The sequence below is a fragment of the Gymnoscopelus braueri genome (assembly GCF_963280865.1).
Source record: "Gymnoscopelus braueri genome assembly, chromosome: 14".
Lineage (NCBI taxonomy): Eukaryota > Metazoa > Chordata > Actinopteri > Myctophiformes > Myctophidae > Gymnoscopelus > Gymnoscopelus braueri.
In genome coordinates, this window is record NC_137619.1 from 15,261,766 (window position 1) to 15,288,196 (window position 26,431).

The 26,431-nt window shown below is 42.4% G+C and overlaps 1 protein-coding gene across 1 annotated transcript in view; it reads left to right on the top strand.

Annotated features, from left to right (window-relative positions):
- Window positions 1-633: 633 nt before the first annotated feature.
- The window catches only part of LOC308100143 (1-phosphatidylinositol 4,5-bisphosphate phosphodiesterase beta-1-like), a gene marked incomplete at both ends in the record, with an annotated part of 46,321 nt that continues 20,523 nt past the window's right edge, over window positions 634-26,431 (top strand). The window contains 13 exons of the mRNA XM_080449057.1: window positions 634-732; window positions 12,174-12,251; window positions 14,944-15,012; window positions 16,444-16,584; window positions 17,038-17,117; window positions 17,240-17,293; window positions 18,711-18,786; window positions 19,851-19,951; window positions 20,607-20,770; window positions 22,557-22,703; window positions 25,063-25,220; window positions 25,867-25,949; window positions 26,216-26,300. Coding sequence (XP_080305183.1) covers window positions 634-732; window positions 12,174-12,251; window positions 14,944-15,012; window positions 16,444-16,584; window positions 17,038-17,117; window positions 17,240-17,293; window positions 18,711-18,786; window positions 19,851-19,951; window positions 20,607-20,770; window positions 22,557-22,703; window positions 25,063-25,220; window positions 25,867-25,949; window positions 26,216-26,300 — 1,335 coding nt within the window. The remainder of the gene's footprint in view (window positions 733-12,173; window positions 12,252-14,943; window positions 15,013-16,443; window positions 16,585-17,037; window positions 17,118-17,239; window positions 17,294-18,710; window positions 18,787-19,850; window positions 19,952-20,606; window positions 20,771-22,556; window positions 22,704-25,062; window positions 25,221-25,866; window positions 25,950-26,215; window positions 26,301-26,431) is intronic.

The window sequence follows — 26,431 nt, forward strand, 5'->3', positions numbered from 1 at the left end:
GGGATGCTGCCGTTCCTGTTGTGCGCATGTCGTTGATGAGTCAATTTGTGGAGGAGCGCGCGCACACACACACAGACACACACACACACGTGCGTGCACGCACGCACACACGCACACGCACACACACACACACACACACACACACACACACACACACACACACACACACACACACACACATGCATGTCCATCCTTATTCAGCTGCCTCTGCGAGACGCAGCACCAACGGAGGTGAGCAGAGTAGACAAGAAGAAGAAGCTGGTGATACAGAAGAAAGAGAGATATAGAGGGAGACAAAGACAGAGAGAGAAAGAGACAGACAGAGAGAGAAAGAGACAGAGACAGAGACCGAGAGAGAAAGACGGGGAGAGAGAGAGGGAGAGAGAGAGAGAAAGAAGACCGAGGCGACGAACAGAGTGAAGACAAGAAAAAGTGCAGACATGAGTTTTTCTATTTCCAGACAAGAAGTGAGAAGATGTGAGAGGCTGGAGATCCACCCCATAAACGACTCTGCTGCTGGACTTCTGAGGAGTTGGTGCACATCGGAGATGATCCACATGCCCGCCGTGGTGTGTGCTTGAGCAGCTGTGTGTGTACGTGTGTGTGTGTGTGTGTGTGTGTGTGTGTGTAGCCATGGCCGGTGGCCAGCCAGGGGTCCATGCCTTGAAGCTGCAGCCTCCTGATGTCTCCTTCACGCTGAAGAACGGGAGCAACTTCATCAAATGGGACGAGGTAAGCATGGAGACTAGTTCCTGTTTCCTATAATCGGACTACTTCCAATATCCTAAAGTCCTACTACTTCCTATGTCCTATAACCCTATACTGCTTCCTAGTTCCTAAAGTCCTACTACTTCCTATTTACTATAATCCTGCTACTTTCTATTTCCTAAAGTCCTACTACTTCCTATAATCCTACTACTTTCTATTTCCTATAATCCTACTACTTCCTATTTCCTAAAGTCCTGCTACTTCCTATTTCCTATACTCCTACTACTTCCTATTTCCTACAATCCTGCTGCTTACTATTTCATATTTCCTATACTTCTACTACTCCTTATTTCTTATATTATACATACACAATATATACCAGAGGAGGTTGTTCCTGATGGGTGGGCCGCGAACGCTTTTGAGATTTTCAAAGTGGGCCCTGATCCAGAAAAGATTTGGTAACCAGTGTCACAATGTCCGATGAGTTTGTTGTTCCGTTTATTTTCTTATTTTTTCCCCGCTGCTATACACAGAGTATTACTGTACTTTCACACTCTCAGATTTCTAGCATGTATGAAATGCCAGCAGTAATTCAGGAGTAGTGAAGGCAAGTGGAATGAATGAAGGGCTTCTATTCTCTGTCCTGGTACCTGTTGGTAGGGTTTATATATAATCCTGAGTGTTCCGTTGACTCTGACAATGTGATGTCTAGATATGGAGCAGGTTGCGCTTCCTCCATGTTGTGCACTTGTTGATGCTATTGCTATTTCAGGCGAAGAGATTACATGCAGTAGGAAACGACAGCTGACGAAGTACAGTTGCAACTCAGGTCTATTTCACTAAGAAGGTAGACCTCTCACAATGATTACATAATCGCCTAATCGCAATTATTTGAGATAATCACATTTATTTTGCATAATCGTCATAATCGTTTCCATGTTGAAAAATGTGCATATATTTTCAAACATTTTCAAAAATAGTGGAAATAGCAGATCTATAAGAAGGTCAGCGGGTTGGACATCGATACAATCACAGACTTGGTACAATATCTTTCCCATTATCAAGGGTACAGAAATATCATTATCAAAATATCAATGATACAAATATAAAAAATGCAGAAGTGCAAAATGTGAATCTCAAAGATCGCTAACATCACAGATGTTCCCAGTGGCAATGATTCGGGAGCTTGTAAAAGTTTATACTTTGTTTAATAATAATACAAAAATGTGTGCATGTACACACACTACCACAGAGTACAGTTATTAGTATTTTATTGGAGGTGTGTGTGTGTGTGTGTGTGTGTGTGTGTGCGTGTACGTGTACGTGTACGTGTACGTGCATGTGTGTGCTGGCATGCTGAAGTAGGGGGCGTTGATAAGAAACGTGCTGTCAAGTTGCTATGGTAACTGGTCTGGTTACCACCACCTAAACAGATGAGGTGTGTGTGTGTGTGTGTGTGTGTGTGTGTGTGTGTGTGTGTGTGTGTGTGTGTGCGTGTGCGTGTGCGTGTGCGTGCGCGTGTGTGTGTGTGTGTGTGTGTGTGTGTGTGTGTGTGTGTGTGTGTGTGTGTGTGTGTGTGCGCGCTCGCGCAGTTAGGCTTACATTTAGGAAAAGATTCAGGTTGGGGTTAGGATTTAGGTTTAGGGGTTTGGCTTGGAGTTATGCTTGGCTTGTTCATAGCTGCACTGAAAATAGCCAATCCACAAGCGCACAATGCATCTCACAGCGCAACATGTTGTGAGCTCATAGATCAGCTACTTTCGACTTTAGGGCTAAGGTTAAAAATGGCATAGAACAGTGAGAATGGTATTCATAAAATCACTGTTGTAAAATGTTGAGGTCCTCACAAGAATAATAATACAAACGTGTGTGTGTGTGTGTGTGTGTGTGTGTGTGTGTGTGTGTGTGTGTGTGTGTGTGTGTGTGTGTGTGTGTGTGTGTGTGTGTGTGTGTGTGTGTGTGTGTGTGTGTGTGTGTGTGTGTGTGTGTGTGTGTGTGTGTGTGTGTGAGAATTTATACATGTTATTATATTGGAGTGATCTGATTGGTCAGAAAGCTGTTCCAGCCATGGTTTTATGAGCATATAATGCAGCTGTGCTTTATGAAAAAAGTGGAATCGGTTGCTATGCCAACTACAACTAGGGAGATTGTTGGGGCAATCGGTCTCAAAGTGGGGTCCTTGGGGGGGGGGGGTTTTAGGGGGTCCCCACTTTAAAGGTATAGTAGGCAACATTAAGCCTATATTTGAAAAATACCTCTATATATTTTTTTTGCATTTTTTTCCCCTCTATCAGCCACTATATAATGATGCTGGGGTGTTTTCCTGCATTGAAAAACACTCCTCTTTCTGAAATCCGTATTTTCCCTACTATTTAGGTTACACATCCGGGTATCCGGTGCGTAAATTCACGCACGCATGTGCGCATCCGTGCGCGTCCGTGTCCGTGTGAACTTTTTACTTTCGGTTTTAAAATGCTCTCAAACTTCGTTTTTTAGGCACATAATTTACTTTTCAAAAAGCGTTTGGATAGAATTTAGTTGTTTAACTTCATATATGTGGTCAATTTGTCATGAAAGAGCCTATTTAAAAATAAAAATTTAGAGAACCGGCAGGGGCGGGCAGTTCCGCGAATTGTATCCGCATAAAGTAACCTATATTCGGCATGGCCCGTTTAGAAGTCTGCTTACTCTATGGAAGTCCTCCGTGCGTCACCCCCTGGTGGTCGGGGAAACGAACTGCTGGATTTTTTCCCTTTGTTTATCTCTGAATCGCCTACAATCCCTTTAAACACTTAAATGTAAGCCATTTTTCTGTTTGGTTATTCAAAATATGTCCATGGCCAAATACATTTGGGGGTCCTTGACATAAATGTTTGAGAAACACTGAGAAACACTGAGTTTTACTGTTCCACTGGGTTTATGTGTCAGACTACAGCAATCTGAAGAAAGTTTATTTTTCCACAGGTCTCATAATGTGTATTGGCCATATAATATGAAATCCTTCATGTCTATTACAGTAGATTACAATCATTAACCATAATTCCACATATTAATCTCTGTCGGGTGGAAAACTAATGTCTAAAACTGTTACTTTTCATTATTCAAATTCAGAAGTAGCAAAAGTAGCAGATCTACAAGCTCGAAACGTGTCAGTTAGAATATGGAGATAAGAGGTTTATGCCCGACAGCAACGATATAGTCCACTGTCGTGTGGAAACTTCATGTTTCCAAAATGGTTTTCACTAAGTGGAAAAAAGAACCTGTGTGCCCAATATGGATCTAATGTACTTATTATTTAGTCACAAGCTCTTGTAAATACTTTTCATTTGTTAAATGCTTATAAATCCCACCTGACAGACTTACCCACTTTCAATCTGGTGTCCCTATTTGTGGCATTTCAAAAATAGTAAAAAATGGCAGATCTACAAGCTCACAAACGCTGTATCGCAACACATTGTGAGCTTGTAGATCTACTACGTTCATCACTTCTGCTCAACACTGTCATATGACTTTAGTAGGGCATTACATTAATGTCTTACTTCGTCATTATGGAGATTGTTAGCCACATATACGGTATAGGGCTTAAAGTGGTTAACAAAAATGGTTAAAAGGTTTATTTTATTAGGACATTGGAATGGGGGAGTGGCATAATCTTTAGGCCTATATACAACATTTCAACTACAAGGAAATTCAAAGTGCTTTAAAAACACTAAGCAAAAGAAACCCATTATAATGTAGGTCGGAGAGGCTTATTGTCGGTATTGGCTGAGAACACGGGAGTCTATCCCCGTTTCACATTAGAAAAGGACATTTGTAATACAATTTAAAAAAAGATGTTAACATAGAAAAATAACAGCATAAAATTACAGTGCAAAATAAATAATTAATAGAATCTCATTAAAGGCAGCAGCAAACACAAAGTTCTTTGGCTTTGATTTAAAAGAGCCGGTAGTTTGTTCCAGATATGTGCTGCATAAAAGAAGCACAATCAGGGTACATTATTTTCTCAGTAATATCTGGGTGTGCTTATCAAAAGAAAAAGAAGAGGGAAATCATGTTTCTTGCACAGTTAGCGGGTTACGTGCGTGCGTTGCCATGTCCGCTTATTATAAGTGACTTTGGGCTTGTTTTGCTGGCTTGTAAATAATATTGGTAGTTGCGGGTTGTGTTTTCTGGGCTTGTTTCTAAAGTGTAGTTGCTTAATTGGACAACCACTGGTTTGAATAATAATTCAAAAAAAATTAAGCAATTTTAATTTGTTTTATTATTATTCAAACCAGTGGTTGTCAAATGTTTTCATGTCATGGACCCCCCCAAAATAATGTGCATTTGTCCCTCCCTAACCCCCATCTGAAAATGTTTTGTGCCAGGGAGAGCCCCGTGCCAGATTTGTGTTGTTAGAATGTCTTCCAAATATTCCACATTTTATTTCAAGATTGTTTTTAAATAACAGATCTACAAGATCGATGCGTTGTGAGCTTGTAGATCTGCTATTTTCAAATAGCCTATGCATACAGTACAGTACATAGGTTTAAGTGCTCATGTGGCCTATATTTTCGCTTCTTTTGGGCTTGTTTTCCTAGACCTGGTTGCTTATTTCTCTCACAAAATTTACGAACACTGGTTGTATTCTTAACACAGGTAAACTGCTTCCCTTTGATCCAAACTCTCAGGTCAATGTTGCATTGCAGTTCTGCTAGATCAGTGATTCTCAAACATTTTCATATCAAGGACCGTGGGCCCCCATCAGAAACTATTTTGCATCAGAGACCACCAGGGACCCCCATACAAATAGTGTTATAAAAAAAGAAAGTATTCACAAAGTGTCAAAAATGTTCACAATTTGTGTTTTGAAAATAGCCGATCAATGCGCTGCATCGTGATGCGTTGAAAGCTTATTATCTTTTTCGTCTTCTTCCTCTGTCACTCCTGCCTCCTGTATGTTCTCTCTCACCGCATCCATGAACCTCCTCTTTGGCCTTCCTCTTCTCCTCTTACCTGGCAGTTTCATTTTCAGCATCCTTTTCCCAATGTACCTCTCATCCCTCCTTTCCACAGGTCCAGACCATCTCAACCTCGTCTCTCTTGTTTTATCCCCAGACCTTCTAACCTGGGCTGACCCATTTCTGATGATGTCCTTCCTTGTCACTCCTATAACGATCCTTAATTCTGCCACCTACGCTTCCTGTCTTTTCGTCAGTGACACCTTTTATCAGCTTCATTTTATAAGTGTTCCAGTTCCAATTTTGTCTGCTCATTTATTTGCGTCATCACTTCCACTTTCACTTGTTTATCCTGTATCCTGTATCCTGTATGAGTTCTCTCTAATGATTGGATTAAATTGGTATCCTGACCAAGAAGCTTGAGAGACAGGAAGACCCCCGATACAGACCTATGCAACTGAGTGTGATTTGATGTCCCTCTTTAATCTGACTAGCTCTATTCTATGGTGACGGACCTCATTCGCCTACATACTGTAGAATGACAGATGTCACAGTCAAACTGACCGCTGATCTTGGCCTCGTGTTTGGCTAGTGACTCCCCTCGCGGTCTCACCCACACAGTGGGGATTTGCCTTATCTTGTAAATGTCCATTAGTTGTGTTTACACAACGGGTTTATAACACTGAACCTCTAATCAGCCACTCCCAACCTCTGACCCAGGGCCCACTGGTGGGGCTCCCAAATAATTTGGTTACTTTATTTCTTTTCTTGAGAGGGACAATGTATCTATTAATATTAATGAGCAATGTGTTCAAAATACAGCACAATACAGAAGCAGTGTAATCAAGAATACACATTTTCATCCCCAGTCCCTGACATACAACGATAATACAAATACCAATACCAAAGACAATGCAAGGTAAAAAAAAAAAAAAAGTAATAGTGCAACGTATATGTTACAGGGAACTTGGCATTCCAGGGAAATTGAAAGGGGAGCGCTTGTTTTTACAGCCCCCCAGGCAATTCTGTAGAACCAACGCTAGAGGGCAATGCAAGTCAGACATGAGCCCCACACCACACACGCACGCATGCACACGCGCACAAACGAGCATGCACACACGCATGCGCACACACGCACGCGCACACACACACACACACACACACACACACCCGCGAACAGCCTTATTCCATGCAGTTGAAGCACAAGGGGGCGAGGGGGCGGGGCTGGCGGGCTATGTTAGTGCAGTGAGTGGCAGTTGGGGCAAACCATAGAGGGGCAAACGCAGTCCCCACAACATCATTTACGATTCTGTGCCTATCGGTACATAACTCGGACGGCGCTTAGTCGACTAGCAGACCATCGGCCGGTCGGCGCGGGCACTCGCGCCTGGAGGTGCTCGGGTGCGCCTCCTCGGCCTCGAGGTCTGCTGAGTCGGCGCGCCTCCGTCATGGTCCAAAACTATACTTTATCGGCGAAAAAAAGTCCGCGGTTGTTTGAAAAAGTAATGTCCCGAGCGGGAGTCAAACCCAGCCTCCCAGTGGTAGTGGATCTAAGTGCGCCACTGAGGCCGGTATGTATGTATATCCATGTTGTCGTCTTCGTCCTCGCATCAAAGCCCCGCCTCGCAGCCCCGCCCCGCGCCTAAAAACAAGCGCTCCCCTTTCAATTTCCCTGGAATGCCAATTTCCCTGTGACATATACACAGGCCCGGGGCAAGGCAAAAGAGCGCCCTGGGCTCCTGGGCAAAGTAACAATAGTGCACCCCCCCAGCCCCCGGCCCGACGCAGCCATGCATATGTGAAATGGGCCTCTGAAAGGCTAAATAACAACACAGAGAAAGACTACTGTTTGAGAATGAAATAATACATTTACTTCACAGCTTAACCAGTACAGCAAGTGTTTAAGTGAAGTCAACGTAATAATAGCTTGTCAGCAAAGTCTTCAATAATCTTGGAGTATTCCAAATTGCAAGCTATTTTGTCCTCAATGGCTATTTCGGTAAGTCCATTGAGACGGTCTTGAGACATAGTTGACAGTAAGTAGTTTTTCAGGAGTTTTAGTTTTGAAAAGCTTCTCTCAGAAGAGGCCACTGTCTGTTACTGGCACAGTCAACAATAGTCACAGTCACAGGGCAACACTTACTGTAGGTTTGGGTACATACCGTACATATCCAAGAGGCTTTCCTGATAAATATAACTCAATATGCCGAATGGAGAATCAGGCTTGTCACTGGGATAGCTCTTGACAACTATGCTTATCTCAAGACACAGGTCTTTTCAAGTGCACAGCGTCTGTTTTGTGCCCCACTTAATTTATTTCGAACGTCTCATTTTGTTTTGTTGACTTGTTGTTTTCTTTTCTCCTGACACAGACACATGGCTGGGTGGTTGGGTAGAGGCTGGACTCACACATGGACGTGCGACAGCGTGTCGGATACGTGGGCGGAGAGGGTGGGGCACGGCCGTTTAAATTAATTCCCTATGGAAGTCACATGGTTTTGGAGCGTCCGACGTGGCGCGGGGGAGGGGGGCGGAATGAATGGGTGTGTATGGGGAAAGTGCTTGCTGCACGCGACTGTGTGAGTCCGGCCAGAGAACGGCCGGCGCCTAATGCCCTTTGGAGTCCCCAGTGGCTTGGTGCCTTGGGCACATGCGCCGGTCCTGTGTATACATGAATAAAACTCAACTTTAATGACACTCACTGTCAGTCTGTTTTAAGAACAGACTAAAATACGTCATCATCATCTTCCTCTTCAACTTCTTCTCATAGTCATCTTTTTGTGCTTGGACAAAACGTTCATTGCCGCTTGCAGCTGTATTTGTTTAGATGTTGTGCTGTGTAGTTTAGCCTTGGATATAAAGACATAGAATGTGATCAAGCATTTGCAATCAGGTGGGCCTAAAACTTTGTAACAGCCCATTAGAGAAAACATGATCCCTAAACTCAGTATCTTCTTTAATGACTCGAATAAGAAAAGAAATCCCAATTATAGTTTTTATTATCATTTATTATCATTCCTAACGGAAGCCTTGTTATTGCTTTCATTATTGCTGTAATAGTATACAGTCTCTTGTTCCTTTTGTTGATGGTGGACAGAAACCTTGTATCTCCATATTTAAACTTTTTGTGTTTTTCGTAATTTAAATGCTGTACTTCATCGTACTACTGTGTCACACAAAAGTAGCCAAAATAGCCCATCTACAAGCTCACAACGCATCACGATGCGTTGGAGAAAAAATATATAAATATATATATATATATGTCTGTGGGTTATAAGCGATTCATTGAGGCAATGAAATGTATTAACAAGAGCTTTCGTCTAAATAGTAACTACTGTACATTGGATCCATTGGAACACAGGTTCTGTTTTCACTTAGTGAAAAGTTTCCACACGACAGCGACTGTATCGTTGCTATCCGGCAGAAACCTCTTATCTCCATATTCTAACTTTTTGAGTTTTTTTTCGCAAATTAAACGCCACAAAAACATCCAAAGTAGCAGATCTACAAGCTTGAACGCGGCGCGTTTTGAGCTTGTAGATCTGCTACTTTTGCTATTTTTGAATTTGAATCCTGAAAAGTAACTTGAACAGTTTTGGACATGCAAGCTTTTCCGCCTGGCAGCGACAATGTGTTGTAGGTCCCACATGGGTTCATAATTACTGAGTCATCCTTTAATGAGCCTTATTGTCTGTTTGGATTCGATTACAGTGTTCTCTGGAGCCTGTAATGTTATTTTTTTTAATGCTTTGTTTAATTTCCGAAAAGTGTAGCACCCACGGCTGGTAAACATTACAAGCATAATAGTGCACTGAGTATCCTCATATTCCCCATATACCCAGGTAGAAATAAAACACTAAAGTTTACCTAAATCTACAATACAAAGTTGTGTGTACAACTGTCCTCTCCTGACAGGGAGAGGTAATTGCAACCGTAACACCCGGGATTCGAACCCAGGTCTCCAGCGTGGGGAAACCAAACATATCACTTGTCCAAGAAGGACACATTTTTGCTTATGAGCTTCAGGCGGGTCCCGGGCAAACCCCCTATAAGTGAGATTTGGAAAAATGTACAAATATCTTGGGCAGTGAAACCGCCCCTAAAAGTGAGGTTTGGAAATTTGTACAATTATCCTGCGCTGTGATTGGCCAATCACAATCTATTCAGGACTGTGATTGGCCAGTGTCACATGACACATGTGCATATCCCTATATAAGCAACCATAACTTGAAAAAAACCAAAAATTGGTTTTTTTCAAGTTATGGTTTCGTCCATCATAAAGAGTGTTTCAATAAATGTATTTATCTTTTGTACATGATTGATCGACTCCATTCAGTATTGTGATTAGCTAGCAAGACACCGCCCACTTCACACAGGGTGTGATTTCTTCTTTTGGGTGTGGAGTTGAAAAGTTTGGGAACCGCTGCTCTTAAGTAAATGTACTTAAGTAAAACGTTTGAGGTACTTTTACTTTACTGGAGTATTTCACATTTTATATACTTTTACTTTTACTCCACTACATCTCAGAGTCAATTATTGTACTTTTTACTGCACTGCAATTATTAGATAACTTTAGTTGTTACTTTGTAGATTTGGATTATTATTACAAAACATACATTGACCACTTCAGCCCTATTTAAACTTTGGCTATTTGAAAATAGCAGATCTACAAGCTCGCAACGCGTTGCATTGCGAGCTTGTAGATCTGCTATTTTCAAAGGATTTCTTCACATTTGAAAACTTGTGAAATGGGTCCTTCTGCATAATGAGTAGTTTTACTTTTGGTACTTTAAGTCCATTTTGATGCCAATACTTTTGTACACCTTTTGTACTTTTGAATACCGAACTTGTACTTGCAACAGATTATTTCTACAAGAGGGTATTGATACTTTTATTTAAGTAAAAAATGTGAGTACTTCTTTCGTGGATCCCACTGGGATGGGATGTTTAATTCATCAATGCTTATTCTGATCTTTTCTCATCCGTCTGATGTCTTTTGGATCAGTGATTCTCAACCTTTCTTTCATTTCAAGGACATTTTTAAGAGAGAGTGAAGGAGGCTTTTGGGAAGAAGAGCTAATGATGAACTTGTAGTAGTAATAATACCTGTGAAACATGTAGAGTCTACTTCTGATCTCATTTAAATTAGTGCAAGTTTTATTTGCTGTAGTTCTATTTTAAGTATTCTTAGGCAATTTGGTTTGAATTTTTGTTAGAGTTAGAGTTTTCTTTTTGTTATATGTTATGTTATCGTTGCTGTCGGGCAGAAACCTTCTTAATCTTCATATTTCATGTTTCTTTTCGTAAATTAATGCTGCTTCATCATACAAGATGAGTGAAAATAGCAGATATACAATCTCACAACGTGGCTATATTTTCACTATAACATTTTTTTTTAAATAAAAAAAACAAAAACAGTTTGGGACATACAAGATTTCCACCTGACAGCAATTACCTGACATGTTTATTTAGTGTGTTTTGTGCTTGTTTTACACAAGGACTAGACTGCCCCAACGCTCCTGATTTCGTGTATAGAGGGGCGGGTGTATAGAGCCGGCGAGAGACTGCACCTGATCCCATTGGTTCACCGATCTGTCCGTCAACCCCCGCCCCGTTAACACAACATTACGAGCGACGCCCACTGCACTCTGGTTGGTTGGGAAGTGAAACACTTCCTCATACCGAGTACACCGACGGGCTGGGCCAGGCTTTTATTTTTTAGCAAAACTAAACAATAAAAGCCTGGAGATCGAGGCTACACAAGGACCACCATGGAAATACGTGTTTTAAGTTATCGTCTGTTACTTTTCAGGATTCAAATTCAAAAACATCAAAAGTAGCAGATCTGCTACTTTTGATGCTTTTAGGTGACGCTGTAGCATGATCAAGTAGGGCGTTAATTTCTTCTTTATCTATTTATAATCTTTAGCTATAATTAGCAACATAAGTTTTTTCAGAAAACTCTTAGTTTAGGTTTAGAACTGTGGTTCTAAAAAATAGCAAATATACAAGCTCACAGCTTGTAGATCTGCTATTTTTGACACAAAACTATTTCAGATGGGGGTCTGCGTGGCAAATTACATTGATTGAACGTCCTGGTTTCACCTGGAAACATGGCCCTGCTGGGTTACTGTGGCAACAGTGTAACTGTTTGAAGTTGTCACGACAACTGGACAGAACTTACTGTGTGTGTGTGTGTGTGTGTGTGTGTGTGTGTGTGTGTGTGTGTGTGTGTGTGTGTGTGTGTGTGTGTGTGTGTGTGTGTGTGTGTGTGTGTGTGTGTGTGTGTGCGTGCGTGGGGGGGGGGGGGTGTATTCATGCTTTTGAGTCATTATTGTTGTCATGTTTTAATCTCTTTGGTGTGTCTTACTTTGCCCTCTCCCTCCCTCTCTCCCTCTCTCTCTCTCTCTCTCTCTCTCTCTCTCTCTCTCTCTCCATCTCTGTCTGTCTGTCTGTCTGTCTGTGTCTCTCTCTCTCTCTCTCTCTCTCTCTCTCTCTCTCTCTCTCTCTCTCTCTCTCTAGGATCTATCTACAGTGACTCCAGTCATGCTGTATGTGGATCCACATGGATTCTACCTGTACTGGACCGACCAGAACAAGGTTACACACACACGTACACACACACACACACACACACACACACACACACACACACACACACACACACACACACACACACACACACACACACACACACACACACACACACACACACCTCCTCTCTCTTTCCAGGTGGGCTCAAAATCCCCAGCAGGAAACGGGATGTAGTATTTAACCCCACAGTTCACTTCCAACCGAGTGTGTGCATGCATGCGTGCATGCACTAAGGCATGGTTTAAGCTCTCTAGAATCAGAATCAGCATCACTTTACGTTATTTATTTAGTTCTGGGACGGTGCATAATCAGAATCAGAATCAGTTTTATTGTCACATCACAGGTTTACAAGGTAAAAAAGTGGGTGAAATTCTTTTTTGTACATCGTTCCCATCGCAACGTTAGTTTCCATAGAAAGAAGAGGGGGGGGGGAGAAGAAGAGGGTGGGGGGCAGGTGGGAAGGAGATCAAAAACAAGAGAGCAACAGAAGGCCAGACAAGTTATCTACATATTTACAAATTACCTGAGATAATAAATAAAACTAAAAAAACTAAACTAAGGTGCCTGAGCATAGCAGCAATGTATTGTACTGTGCATGTTATACTTATACTGTGCATGATAGACAAGGACGTTAAGGTGCTTAAGGAGCACAATAAAAAAGACCCAAAAAAAGTCAGTGCGTTATACAAGGGATTAAGGTGCAAAAGGTCAGTGCGTGTCCACCTAGAGTGGACTGACCCTAGTATAATCCGCATGTAGCTCCATGAGGGAGTGCAACAAAAAGTCATTTGTACCTGGTGTAGTCCACAGGTGTGTCCGAGGGGGGGGCTAAAGTCCAAGTCATTGTCCCTGGTATAATCCACAGGTGTGTTCAGGAAGAGCCAGAAAAGTCTGCGCCGCCTGCTGTCAGGCTGCTGAACTCATCCAGGCTTATGCCCCATTCAGCATTCTGACAGCGGCTGGATTGAAACTACACCAAAATCTGGTGGTGGAACTCTTGATACTGCGGTAGAGCCCCTTGCCCGGTCGCGGTCGTTGTAGGGGGTTGAACAGTCTATGACTTGGGTGGTGCTTGTCCTTGATGATGCGCTTGGCTTTGACCACGCACCGCTTTTTGTACAGTTCCTGGAGCGCTGGGAGCTCGATTCCCATTATCCGCTCTGCCGATCGCACTACTCGTTGTAGGCTGACCTTTTCTCGGGCAGTGCAGTTCCCGTACCAGGCCGTGACACAGCCTGTTAGGATGCCTTCGACAGAACTGTTGTAGTACAGCCTGAGGATGCGACGTCCTACTCCGAGCTTCTTCAGGCGGCGGAGCCAGTACAGTCGCTGCTGAGCCTTTTTCCTCACGTGTGTGGAGTGCGTCTCCCATTTGAGGTCCTCCTCGATGTGTACTCCGAGGAACTTGAACTCGCTGACCCTTTCCACTGCAGCACCGTCGATGAGGATGGGCGCATGGTCTCTCCGCGGCCTCCTGAAGTCCACGATCAGTTCTTTGGTCTTGTCGACGTTAAGAGAGAGGTTGTTCTCACGGCACCAGTGTGCCGTGAGAACCGTTATAATTGCATATTAATGAACATTTCAATCAATACACATGATTGCATGTAAATATGCCGGATGTAGCTAGAAGCTAATTTCCGTCCGTAGTCCCACATACAAATACACCTCAGTGACAACATGACAAATAGAGAAAAAACAACATACCACTGCCTACAAATTCAAAATAAAAATTCCATACCTAATTTAAGCCTAAGTAACAACCTAAATACCTACTGTATAGTCTAATACCAAGCCAAGAGAACATCTAAACCTATTTTGACACGTGTAAGATTTAAAAGCATCTGTGTCCCCCAGGGGTCTTTGTGGGGTTTCCAGGGGGTCCCCAGCAAAATGAATTAATATAGCATCCAAATCAGTTTAACTACTTTAACCCCTATTTTATACTTCAGCAATTCCAGAATACGAAGCCACTCCACAAGCTTATGAAGCGGAAAATCGTGTCCATTTGGTTCCATTTTACACTCTCAGAGTAATGGGGGTCCTTGAAATTAAAAAGGTTTGAGAACCACTGTGCTACACTAAATGGAACAGAGCCTTATATTAATTAATAATAATTGGTAAGACCTGTGAAGGAAGTAAGTATTCTTTCACAATATGCTGTGCATAAAGCCTACAGTCAGTGGCGTAACGGAGGGGCAGCAAGTGATGCGGTGCGGGGGGGCCACCAGCAGGGGGGGCCCCGCCTGCTCTGATACAAATATTTTCACAGCAAAAAAAATTAAAAAAGTTGATTTATATTGGTCAAATAGAACCGAATTAGACCCGAATTAGACCGAATTAGACCCAAATTAGACCGGAAATTTTACGCGCTGCGCGCGCGTGCATGTGCGTGGGCCTCACGTGAAACTCCTGCGGGGAGGCCCCGCGATTCTGCGTTACGCCACTGCCTACAGTATCTGTTTCTGTGTCTGACAAACTGATAATTTACGACCCGACATTGGATTGTGACCACAACCATGAGTCCATGTTTACATTGTTTCAGCTAAGGTATTTGTGTTAATAACACAGGACATTTGACCACAGCAACAGTTGATCGGTTTGAACGTTGCAGGTGTCAATAAACGCTGTGAGTGAGCTCTATGGACGTGATGTCCAAAGTGCTCCTCCTCTCATGAGACACTTTCTGTGTGTCATACAGGAGACAGAGCTGTTGGACCTGACCCTGGTGAAAGATGTGAGAACAGGGAGAAGCACCCGGCCGCCGAAGGTACTTCTATCTGACCTCTACCTGACCTCTACTTTGTCGGTCAATCTATCACTCTGACTCTCTTCTCATCCAATAGGAAGCAAAGCTGCTATCACTCTGACTCTCTGCTCATCCAATAGGAAGCAAAGCTGCTGTCACTCTTTTTTAAATTGTATTTTTATTTAGAGTAGCCAATAACTTGTTACCCCCCTTATCTCCCCAATTTAGTCGATATGCCAATTGATTCCTCCCTGCACACATTTCTGAGCTGTCACTTCTGTTCCTACTGACTCACCTGCCAGTGAGGAGGCCCCACCGGGAGGACGTAGGGCCTTCGTCCTACTCCTCCCGCCCAACACTCCCTGCTGACAGGTGCCGCCCAGCCCATAGGAGTATGTGCAATGACCAATATCACGCTCCCGCCTGGCTTCCCTACCCCGAACACGGGCCAATTATATTCGCATAGACGCACGACAAAGCCGGATGCACCACGTGGATTTTAACCATATAGACCAGGGGTCTTCAACGTTTTCAGGCCAGGGACCCCCTAGCTGAGAGAGAGATGAAGCAGGGACCCCCTCTATAATGTATAAAATTGTGTTTCAGATTAAACGTTCTTTTTTTTTACTTGGTCTGCTCTTTTTTCCCTCTACACCTATACCTCGTTGCCAAAAATAGCAGATCTACAGGCGTTGTGAGCTTGTAGATCTGCTATTTTTGGCTAAAGTTCTCCTCAGAAAAGGGATGCTAGAGTTCAAGTGCTTAATGTAAAAAAAAAAAAAAAATTATCACAGAAAGATTTGGCGGACCCCCTGTAGTAACTCTGAGGACCCCATAAGGGGTCCCGGACCCCCTGTTGAAGACCCCTGCCATAGGCTGTAAAAAGAATGGACAAAGCAAAGCCATTGGTTTCTACAGACCGTTTGAAGTCACTTTTTCGGCGAATTGAAATCGCCATCTTTGAACATCCGGTCACAAAATGTTACCGGAAACGACTGCTATTGGCTGCAACCGCAGCGAGGGATGGCCTTCACTCGGTAGAACCAGGAGAAACCCTAGAAACATACCCTACGTTATGATTAACTTTAAAATGAATGGGACCATAATTCACTAAACGCATGTCATGATGATTTATCTCGCGATTCAACATGAAGTATTTCTGAAAAGGTTTACTAAGGTAATAAAATTAAATGTAAAGTCCGCCCAAAACCTCATTCACTTGTATTGGGATTATAATGTATTGCGACCGGGAGAAGGTGAAATAGAGACATCTGCTGGGCCATTAATAAGAACAGCATTCCGTAAGAGAACCAGGAAGAGAGCTTCAATTCCAGCGCCGGTTACTGGGCCATTGATTTGAACCCAGACCCTCCGTGGTCATGGGGAGGGACTTTACCACTGCGCCACCCGAGCGTCAGCTGCTGTCACTCTGACTCTCTTCTCATCCAATAGGAAGCCAAGCTGCGGGAGCTTCTGGATTGCGGCTCTCTGGTGGGTCGGCTGGAGAACCGCATGGTTACCGTGGTTACGGCCTCGGACCTGGTCAACGTCACCCAGCTCAACTTCATCGCTGCACAGGAGGACGAGGCCAAGGTACCACTGCTGTTGTCATGGTGATGATTGATTGATTGATTGAATACTTTATAGTCAGAAATGTAAACAGCAAGACATTTAGGCTAAAATATGATGATGATTATGATGATAGTGATCATTGTTCGATGCAGACCAGTGGTTCTCAAAGTGCCGGCCCGGGGACCCCCAGGGGTTCCAGGGGGTCCCCAGCAAAAGGTGTTAAAAATCTGTATTTAACACTTTCTCCATACTGTGTATGCATATTGAAAAAAAATAAGTGAAATATTGTAATAACACAAATCTTATATGGGGATCCCTGGTACAAAATATTTTCATTTGGGGGTCTTTGACATGAAAAAGTTTGAGAACCACTCATGCAGATGATGATGATGATGATGATGATGATTTTTCGAAGGTGATGATGAAGAAGATGATGATGTATGTGTTTTTGACAGTGTAATTGTCATTGTGTAGGTGTGGTGTGAAGAGCTGTTCTCTCTGTCTTCTAACCTTCTGAGCCACAACTTGAACAGAGACCATAGTCTGCTCAAAGCGTGAGTACACGCATGCACGCACACACGCACGCACGCACGCACGCACGCACGTGTTGTAACAATTGTCATGTTAATAACACGACAATTAATTGTCAACTACTATTCCTATTTGTGTGTTCCAGGTATGTCAAGTTAACTCTCCAGCCAAACCCAGAGGGGAAGATTCCAGTCAAAAAGTGAGTTTGTGTTCACCACTGCCTCCTACAGCAGTGTTTCTCAAACATTTTCATGTCAAAGGACCTCCGAATTGACATGTATTTAGCCGCAGAATATAGAAGAACCACAGAATATGTATCTCCAGTATGATCGATCCCCTGATGGTTGCTAATCACGGAGGAAATCACTGTGCTTCCGTGAAAAAAAAAATGTCATCGTGACCCCCCCGTTCTCTTGTTATACCCAGTTAAAAATAGCATGTTTCGCCAAAAATACATAGTAAAAAAAAAAGTTAAACAGGAAGTGAACAGAGCAGTAAATCTTCGGATCACGTTATCTTGGGTTCTGGACGTTTTTTTTAATGTATTTTTTTATCACGGATATATCCGTGATTGGCAGATAATGGTTGGAATTGCAGAGCCTAGAGCCGAGCTCATGCCTCCTTCAATGCATGAGAGCTAGCAAGCTGCTTCTTATCACCTGACAGGGGGAGGTTCCCTGGTTAGACGTAGCGTGTGGAAGGAACACGTTATTCCAACCAGTTCCTTTCCCCTCCATCAGGCGCCCTGGCTGACCAGGGGGAGGCAGTATAGAGACCAGGATTCCTGCATGTTTTTGTGAGGGTACCTACCCTAGGAGACACGGGGAGAACATGCAAACTCCACACAGAGAGGCCCTTTCCCTTTTACAATGACAGGGAATATATCCGTGATTGGCAGATAATGGTTGGAATTAAAATTTTTATCCCACGATTTTGTAACACATTTTTTTACCCAGTACCAATTGTCTAAGTAATCCTGGGCGCTACACTCCCTCTGCCAGCCTAGGCAGAGCCTAGAGCCGAGCTCATGCCTCCTTCAATGCATGAGAGCTAGCAAGCTGCTTCTTATCACCTGACAGGGGGGAGGTTTCCTGGTTAGACGTAGCGTGTGGAAGGAACACGTTATTCCAACCAGTTCCTTTCCCCTCCATTAGGCGCCCTGGCTGACCAGGGGGAGGCAGTATAGAGACCAGGATTACTGCATGTTTTTGTGAGGGTACCTACCCTAGGAGACACGGGGAGAACATGCAAACTCCACACAGAGAGGCCCTTTCCCTTTCACAATGAATGCTTTTTTTGCTTAATAGTGAACATTTACAAGCTCACAACGTGTTACATCAATACAGGGCTTGTGTGCTTAAACACGCTAATTGATTTAAGTCGATTTGATCTTTTTTGTTGTTTTGACATAACATATCAATGCTTCGATTTTATAACAAAATAACTTTTCATGTATTCGATTAACCAACATGACCGTAGGTTAATTTGATTATTGGTTAAAAAAAAATCTGAGTTTTAGTTTCGATATATTTTTGGTTAATTGCCCAGCCCTAATGAATGCAATGTGATAGACAGGTTCATTAGTAAAGCCGTGTGCTCATTATGACTCGTTGCAGCATCGTTCGTCTGTTCTCATCAGACAGGAAGAGAGTGGAGACGGCCCTGGAGAGCTGTAGACTGCCCTCTGGACGGGTAAACACACTCTACACCATACACCAAGGGTCCAGGAGCCCTAGGGGGTCCTCAGAGTTTCTACGGGGGGGGGGGGGGGGGGTGGCATTAACCACTTTAACTCTAGCATCCCTATTCTGAGGGGAACATTAGCCGAAAACAGCAGATCCATCTACAAGCTCTCAACGCCTCGTGCTGCAAGGCGTTGTGAGGTTGTAGATCATCTATTGGTGTAGAGGGAAAAAGAGCAGACCGGACAGAGTGAAAGATCAAGTTTACTAATTAGTATACTATTTAGTATTGAGGGTTTAAGTGGTTAAATGTCTGAAAATAGAAATAACATGAATCCAACATATTTGTAGAAAAGATAATGTGTAAACAAACAAACAAAATATTTAATTCACAAAGCATTGATGATGATGCTGTCAAAGAAATCTATTAAGCTATCTATGAAATCTATGAAAAAGTTTAATGTGCAGCATTCTATCCATGTAGTTGGTGTCCCTACCAGCTAAGGGGTCCTAGGCCTGAAAAACGTCGAAGACCCCTGCTCTACTACACTATGTTAGCATTAAATTTAGTAGCTACAGTATAGCAGCAAATAGTAGAGACTGACTTGGGGCACTTGAAGGCCGGTATAAAATCCATTTTACAGTGACTTCCAAGGGAGGCATCGTGTTGTCTTGGACATTTTAAAACAAACACTCCCCTCCCTTTGAAATCATTGGAAAGTGGATTTAAACATGAATGGTTCAAACAAAAAATATCCAAAGATTTGATTTTTTTTTAAAAGATCTTTTGTTTCTTTCTTTTCTTTTATAGCCCAAGTATATAGGTTTTAACTGTAGGTTGGTATATTAACTGATTTTGCTGGGGACCCCCTGGAACCCCCTCAAGGACCCCTTGGGGGCCCGGAAACCCCACTTTGAGAAACACGTACTATATCATATATTTCTAAAGCTGCTCAACTGCATGGACTGCATCTGTGATTTCTCTATTTGTGTTTGTGGTATTTCATAATGTTTTGTATTATTCTATCATTCTCTATGGTTATTACTATAGTTTACATGTTGTATATGTGACAGGGTGACTGTATTAAAGTGGAAGACTTCTCTCCGGAGGCCTACAGGACCTTTCTGGACTGTCTGTGTCCTCGACCTGAGCTCAATGGCGCCTTTAAGCTGCAGTAAGTTTGTTTTGTTTTGTTAGGGCTTTTTTTTGTTTGTTTAGTGTGTGTTTTAGTCTCTGCTTCTTATTTTTTTAAGTTGCATATCGTCTCTGTCGGGTGCTGCTACTTTTCAGGATTCAAATACAACTGCAAAAGTAGCTGATCTACAAGCTCAAAACGTGTCACTTCGTGTTGCGTTTTGAGCTTGTAGATCTGCTAATTTGATACTTTTGTGTGATGCTGTAATCTGATCAAGTAGGGCATTAATTCACAAAACACAAACAGTTAAGAATATAGGAGGTTTCTGCCAGACAGCAACAATGTATATTTTGTGTTAATAAATTGTAATTGTATACTGTAATGTAATGGTTACAGTAGGTTCTCTTATAAGCCCTCCTAGTCATCTCTCCTCTCCTCTCCTCTCCTCTCCTCTCCTCTCCTCTCCTCTCCTCTCCTCTCCTCTCCTCTCCTCTCCTCTTCTCTTCGGTAGGAATCTATGATCATGCTCTGGGTTTGTTCTGTAACAGTTTGTGGAATATATTCGGAATTGTCAGTTCTGGTTTAGTGAAGATCATCATAGGATTGTTGTATTGAACCGTTTCTGTCTCAGCCCAGTGCTATCTTTCTCTAACCCTGTCCGGTCCATTCCGGTTTGTTCTATTGTGGCCTGCAGGGGAGGTGATGATGGCGTGCTGTCGGTAGACCAGATGACAGAGTTCATTAACAACAAACAAAGGGACCCTCGTCTGAATGAAATACTCTACCCTCCTCTGAGGCCCGCGCAGACACATGCTCAGATGGAGAAACACCAGCATGACATGGCACTGTTGAAGAAAGGTACACATGCACACACACACACACATACACACACACGCACACACACACACACACACACACACACACACACACACACACACACACACACACGCGTCTTAAAAGCTGCAATCATGAACTTCACAGTATTAAATAAAAACATGTTTTAACTAATCTGTATGGTCGAGTTATAAATGCCAGCTCAGTGGTCTTGTGGTTAGAGTGTGCTGAGATTGGGAGTTTGGGGTTCAATCCCCGGCCGGGTCACACCAAAGACTATAAAAATAGGACACAATGCCTCCCTGCTTGGCAGTTGGCACTCAGCATCAAGGGTTGGATTGGGGGGTAAGGCCACCCTCTGGACATACTAGCGTCATATCCAGAGGGTGTTCTTGTAGCCTACATCATGTCCAGTGGGTGTACTTAAAGGGTACTGTGCAAGTCCCAAAATAACGATTTTTAGCAACATCTGCTGGTCACTACCGTCATTGCAGGTCTTTAGCGGATTCCTGCATTACCCAGAATTCCATTTGTTTTCACCGGAAGGCGGAAGTGTTTCAAAAAGCGTTCTTTTTGTTGTTTTATACTAAAACAAGTGGAGCTTTAGTTACCGTGAGCTGTGTTTTCTTTTGCTGTTTTTCCATCTTCAAATCCTATAATGCCATAAAAACAGCGTGAAATTCATTTTTGTTACTAGCGCGGTAGTTCCGGGACAAACAGTCCACTTTCAATAGAAAATATGTTTATAAAAGGCTTTCGGGGGTGAAATTCATGGAATGGGTGTTGTGAAACATTTGCCACTCACAAAAGATATAAAATGTTACTTTAGTTTTTTTTGAAAAAGTTACCTAGTATTACTTTAACCTAGCCTGGTTCCAGACCATAGACCCCGCCCACTCTCTGAGTGGACTGCTCCTCTTGGTCTGGTGTCATAATGTGAGCCTATGGATTTTCACGTCGAAGAAAAACCTGTCAAATCAGAGTCGGAGGTGGGGGTGGGTCTAACGACAAGCCAATCACGAATATCTGTTATAGCAAGCTGTGCGATGACGTCAGATGTAGGCGGATCCGTGGATCTCTTGTGATTGGTTTAGGGAAATTTTAATCCTCTCCCCCTTGTAATCGCTGACACAGCAGCCTATGTCAGACTGAAGCTCCACGCAGCTTCAGGCTGATAATCAGGCTAACTTTAACCAACAGTGTTAATTTTGACAGCAAATTCTGATTTAGGCTTAGTCTTAGTCTTTTGAATAGCTCACCATTTAGTTTTAGTCCTATTTTAGTCATCTGAAATGGTTTAGTCTTTTAGCCTTAGTCTTAGTCAACAAAATTAACACTGATGTCCAGGGGGTGTACTTGGGGGGTGTACTTGTACATCATTGCTTCGGGATGGACTTGTACATCAAGCTGCCTCACGCTACAGAAACAGGAGATACTGTAGGCTCCTGCCCTATGGGCCACATGTCTTGGCAAGGCTACTTACCTACTTAATGCTTACCTTATGGTAGACTACGGGTGTATAGGACAGGTTGACAAGTAGTACTGCCTGAAGCTCATAAGAGCAACATCTCCCCCTGATCAAGCCGGGAGTCCCTTCTTGTCCGAGCAGATGATGGAATCTGTAGCTACAGTCTATGGGGGTACACACATAGTTGGGGCACGCACATTCTGGGGTCCTATTTGATTAACTCCTAAATTAAATAGGATTTGGTTTTTATGGCTACTTATGGAGATCTGTTTGTGTGTGCATGCGTGTGCGTGCGTGCGTGCCTACATGTGTGCATGCGCGTGTACGTGCATGCGTGTGTAGGTGTCATCTCTATCCAGGCGTTCTCCAGCTACCTGTCCAGTGATGAGAACGGAGTGATCCCCCCTGAGAAACTGGACCAGTCTGAAGACATGAGCTTCCCCCTGTCCCATTACTTCATCAACTCTTCACACAATACATATCTGACAGGTACATACTACATACACTCATCACATAATATACTGTATATCTGACAGGTACATACTCCATAAACTCATCACATAATACATTTCTGACAGGTACATACCCCCATGCTCTTGTTAATACTTTTGTTTATAAAACCTGCAGACGCACTTAGCCACTTTCAACCTGGATTTATAGGTGGAAATAAAAATCTAAATTATTCATAAATTGCCGATCTACAAGCTCACAGTTTGTAGATTGGCTATTCTCGCTACTTTTACTTAACAAAATAAATGTATGAAACAAACAAAAGGATGAAATGTGGAAATACAAGGTTTCTGCCCTACAGCGATGACAAATTACTGATGAAATATAGCAAAATGCCATAATACTTTCTTCCTCAATCTGTTACAGATGTAATTATTACATTCAAAGTTATTCATCGCTTGTACAGGTTTAAGGTAAAGCTGGGAGGTTATTGACAAAAGCTATTAAAAATATCCTTGAACAATAAAGGCTATTCACATCCACAGGTCCTTCTAATTTGCTCTCACTGTGTCATGGCAAGTGAGAGTCATATCTGCCATTATCTTATGTAGAGTAATATTAGATGTAATCTACAGTTAATGTAGTTAACATGTGCCTAATCCAGACGTAATGAATTGATATGTAGTGGTAACATACTGAGCAAATAGTAACCTAGTCTTAATTAATCTGCAGTCGAGGTAAAGTAGAGTTGATATAGAGATAAGTGGAGATAATTTCAAATCAGTGTTAAAGTAATCTAGAGTTAATCTGTATTTTCTAATATAGCTTTATTTGTGTCTGTGGCTGGGCTGCTGCCGTAGCATTTCATTTCATTAGTGAAATGTGTTTTGCTAGCTGTGTTTTAATGTTTCTGTTTCTGGCTCTGTTGGTACGTGGTAGGCAGCGTTGCCAGATCTTGCGAGAGAAACAAGCAACCATGTCTATGAAAACAAGCTACTAGGCCACATGAGAACTTTAAACCTATATGCATCGGATTTTTTTAAATAGCCGATCTACAAGCTCACAATGTGTGGCGATGTGACACGTTGTGAGCTTGTAGATCTGCTATTTTCAAAAGGCTCTTGGAAAAAAATATATATTTTGAAAATTTTTGGGAAATATTTTAACACATTCCACGCCAGAGTTTAATATCATAATGTACTCACCAGTGCCAGCGATTTATTGTTTTTTTTTTTTTTTTTTCACGTCGCCACAGACCTCGCTAAATACCTTAAGATCGCGTGTTAAACTGTTTGTAGACACCCAGGGTAGCTGTGTGAGTGGCCCAGAGAAGACCGTATCAATCGGCGACATTCCATTTTGCAGTAGTCGCGGTTTATGTTAAACAGCGTTCAGCGAGGAGAAAAAAAAGTCAGAGATAATGGCGGATTAGGGGAAGATTTAGAGCGACGGCGGGTGGGAACGAAAATCTCCGGATACGGATATTTCCATATCCGGGTGTGCTACAATGAAATGTGTCACTGCGAGGGAGGCCTACAATGAAATGTGAACCTGCGAGAAAAAAAAAGAAAAAAAGACCACTTCGCGTAGATCTATGCGACTGGCACGCTGCGCAAATATTTAGGTTCGCGTAGATCTACGCGATTGGCACGCAATGTGTTAACAACACAAATCTGGTAAGGGGGTCACAAAATATTGTGAAATTTGGCCTCCGACACGGTAGAAGACCCGGGTTCGGGTCCATTTGGTTCCATTTGTGCACTCTCAGAGTATTGGGTCTGTGTCTGTTTTCTACATACCAAACTGGTGGTCTTTGAAGTTAAACAGTTTAAGAACCACTGCTTCAGATGAACACTGAGGATTTGACTGTTGTATCTTTCAGCAGTGTTCATTTTGACAGCAAATTTGGATTTAGTTTTAGTCATAGTCTTTTGAATAACATTTAATTTAGTTTGTCATATATTAGTCATCTGAAATATTCTAGTTTAGTCTAGTTTTAGTTGACAAAAGGTTTTGGTCAATTAAATCTACAGTTGATTTAGTCGACAAAATCTTATTTTGGTGGGCCGTGATGGCGTCGTAATGCCTGATTTATGCTTGGCTCATGTGTGCCGAAAATAGCCGATCTGACACGCTGTGAGCTTGTAGATCGACTATTTTCGGAGCTAGTCAGCCAAGCATACATTTACTTGTCTTAGTTTTACTCAATCTTTTCTCCACTAGTCCCATCTCTTTAATTTTCGTGTAATTTGATTGATGAAATTGCCAATATTATTTAGTCATGTTTTAGTCATCATAACATAGTTTTTATTTAGTTTTCGTCAGTGAAAAAAAAAGGTTGTAAACGAAAAAAGGTTTTCATAGTTTTTGTAAATGAAATGAACACTGTGTCTTCCAGCCGGCCAGTTAGCCGGGAGCTCGTCGGTGGAGATGTACAGACAGGTGCTGCTGGCCGGCTGTCGTTGTGTGGAGTTAGACGTGTGGAAAGGACGCACCGCAGAGGAGGAGCCCGTCATCACGCACGGCTTCACCATGACCTCCGAGATCTCCTTCAAGGTGAGCCCAGGGCTGGCACGCTCACGGCAGTGTAAATTTTTTTATAGCACTATTGATTTAGTTTGTAGTCATAGTATTTTGAATAGAATTTTTTAGATTTACTTTTAGTCATCTGAAATGTTTTTGTTATAGTTTTAGTCTAGTTTTAGTTTACTTAAACTAGACTAGGGTTAGGTGGACTAAATTTACAGTTGATTTAGTTGACCAAAAAAAATCAGGTTTAGTTGAAGTATAATGCAATGTTTTTAATGATTCTCAAATGTGCATTATTCTTTTTAGTACATCAGTATTTGTTTCAATTTGAGGACAGTGAAACAGTGAACTTTACACTCATTCAGCGTGTCAATCAATCTTTTTATGTATGAACTAAGATAAGCAACTGTGGGTCTTTCACTTCTCTAATCAGTACAGGTTACTGGTCATTTCTTTAGCTTGCTTTGTATTTCAAGTTTAGCGTAAGCACACTACCAGATAAAATAACTTGTGTGCTTACCTTTGTTTATTTGTCAATACGCTATATTTAGTCAGAGTTTTTGTCATCATAGCTTAGTTTTAGTTTAAAATTTGTATTTAGTTTTTGTACAGTTTTTGTCATAGTTTTAGTCGACAAAATTACACTGTTGGTGTTCATTGTGTATTTTTTTAGGAAGTGATTGAAGCCATCGCTGAATGTGCCTTCAAGACGTCTCCTTTCCCTGTCATACTGTCTTTTGAAAACCACGTGGATTCGTGAGTATCTCCCCACTGTACCTACCAAGTACCAACCCACTAATCCAGTGGCTCCCAACCAGATGGGTGGGCCACGTGCATTTTTCAGAGCATATTTTAATGATCAATCAATCAATTGTGTTCTGGCGGCATACTTTAAGTTACTGTCTGTCTGTCTGTCTGTCTGTCTGTCTGTCTGTCTGTCTGTCTGTCTGTCTGTCTGTCTGTCTGTCTGTCTGTCTGTCTGTCTGTCTGTCTGTCTGTCTGTCTGTCTGTCTGTCTGTCAGTCTGAAGCAACAGGCTAAGATGGCTGAATACTGTCGTTCCATCTTTGGAGAAGCTCTTTTGATAGACCCACTGGACAAATACCCTGTAAGTACGCACGCATGCAAGCACACACACAGTCGCACAGTCGCACACACAAATATTAGCATATAAGTACACGCACACACACGCACGCACACACACACACACACACACACACACACACACACACACACACA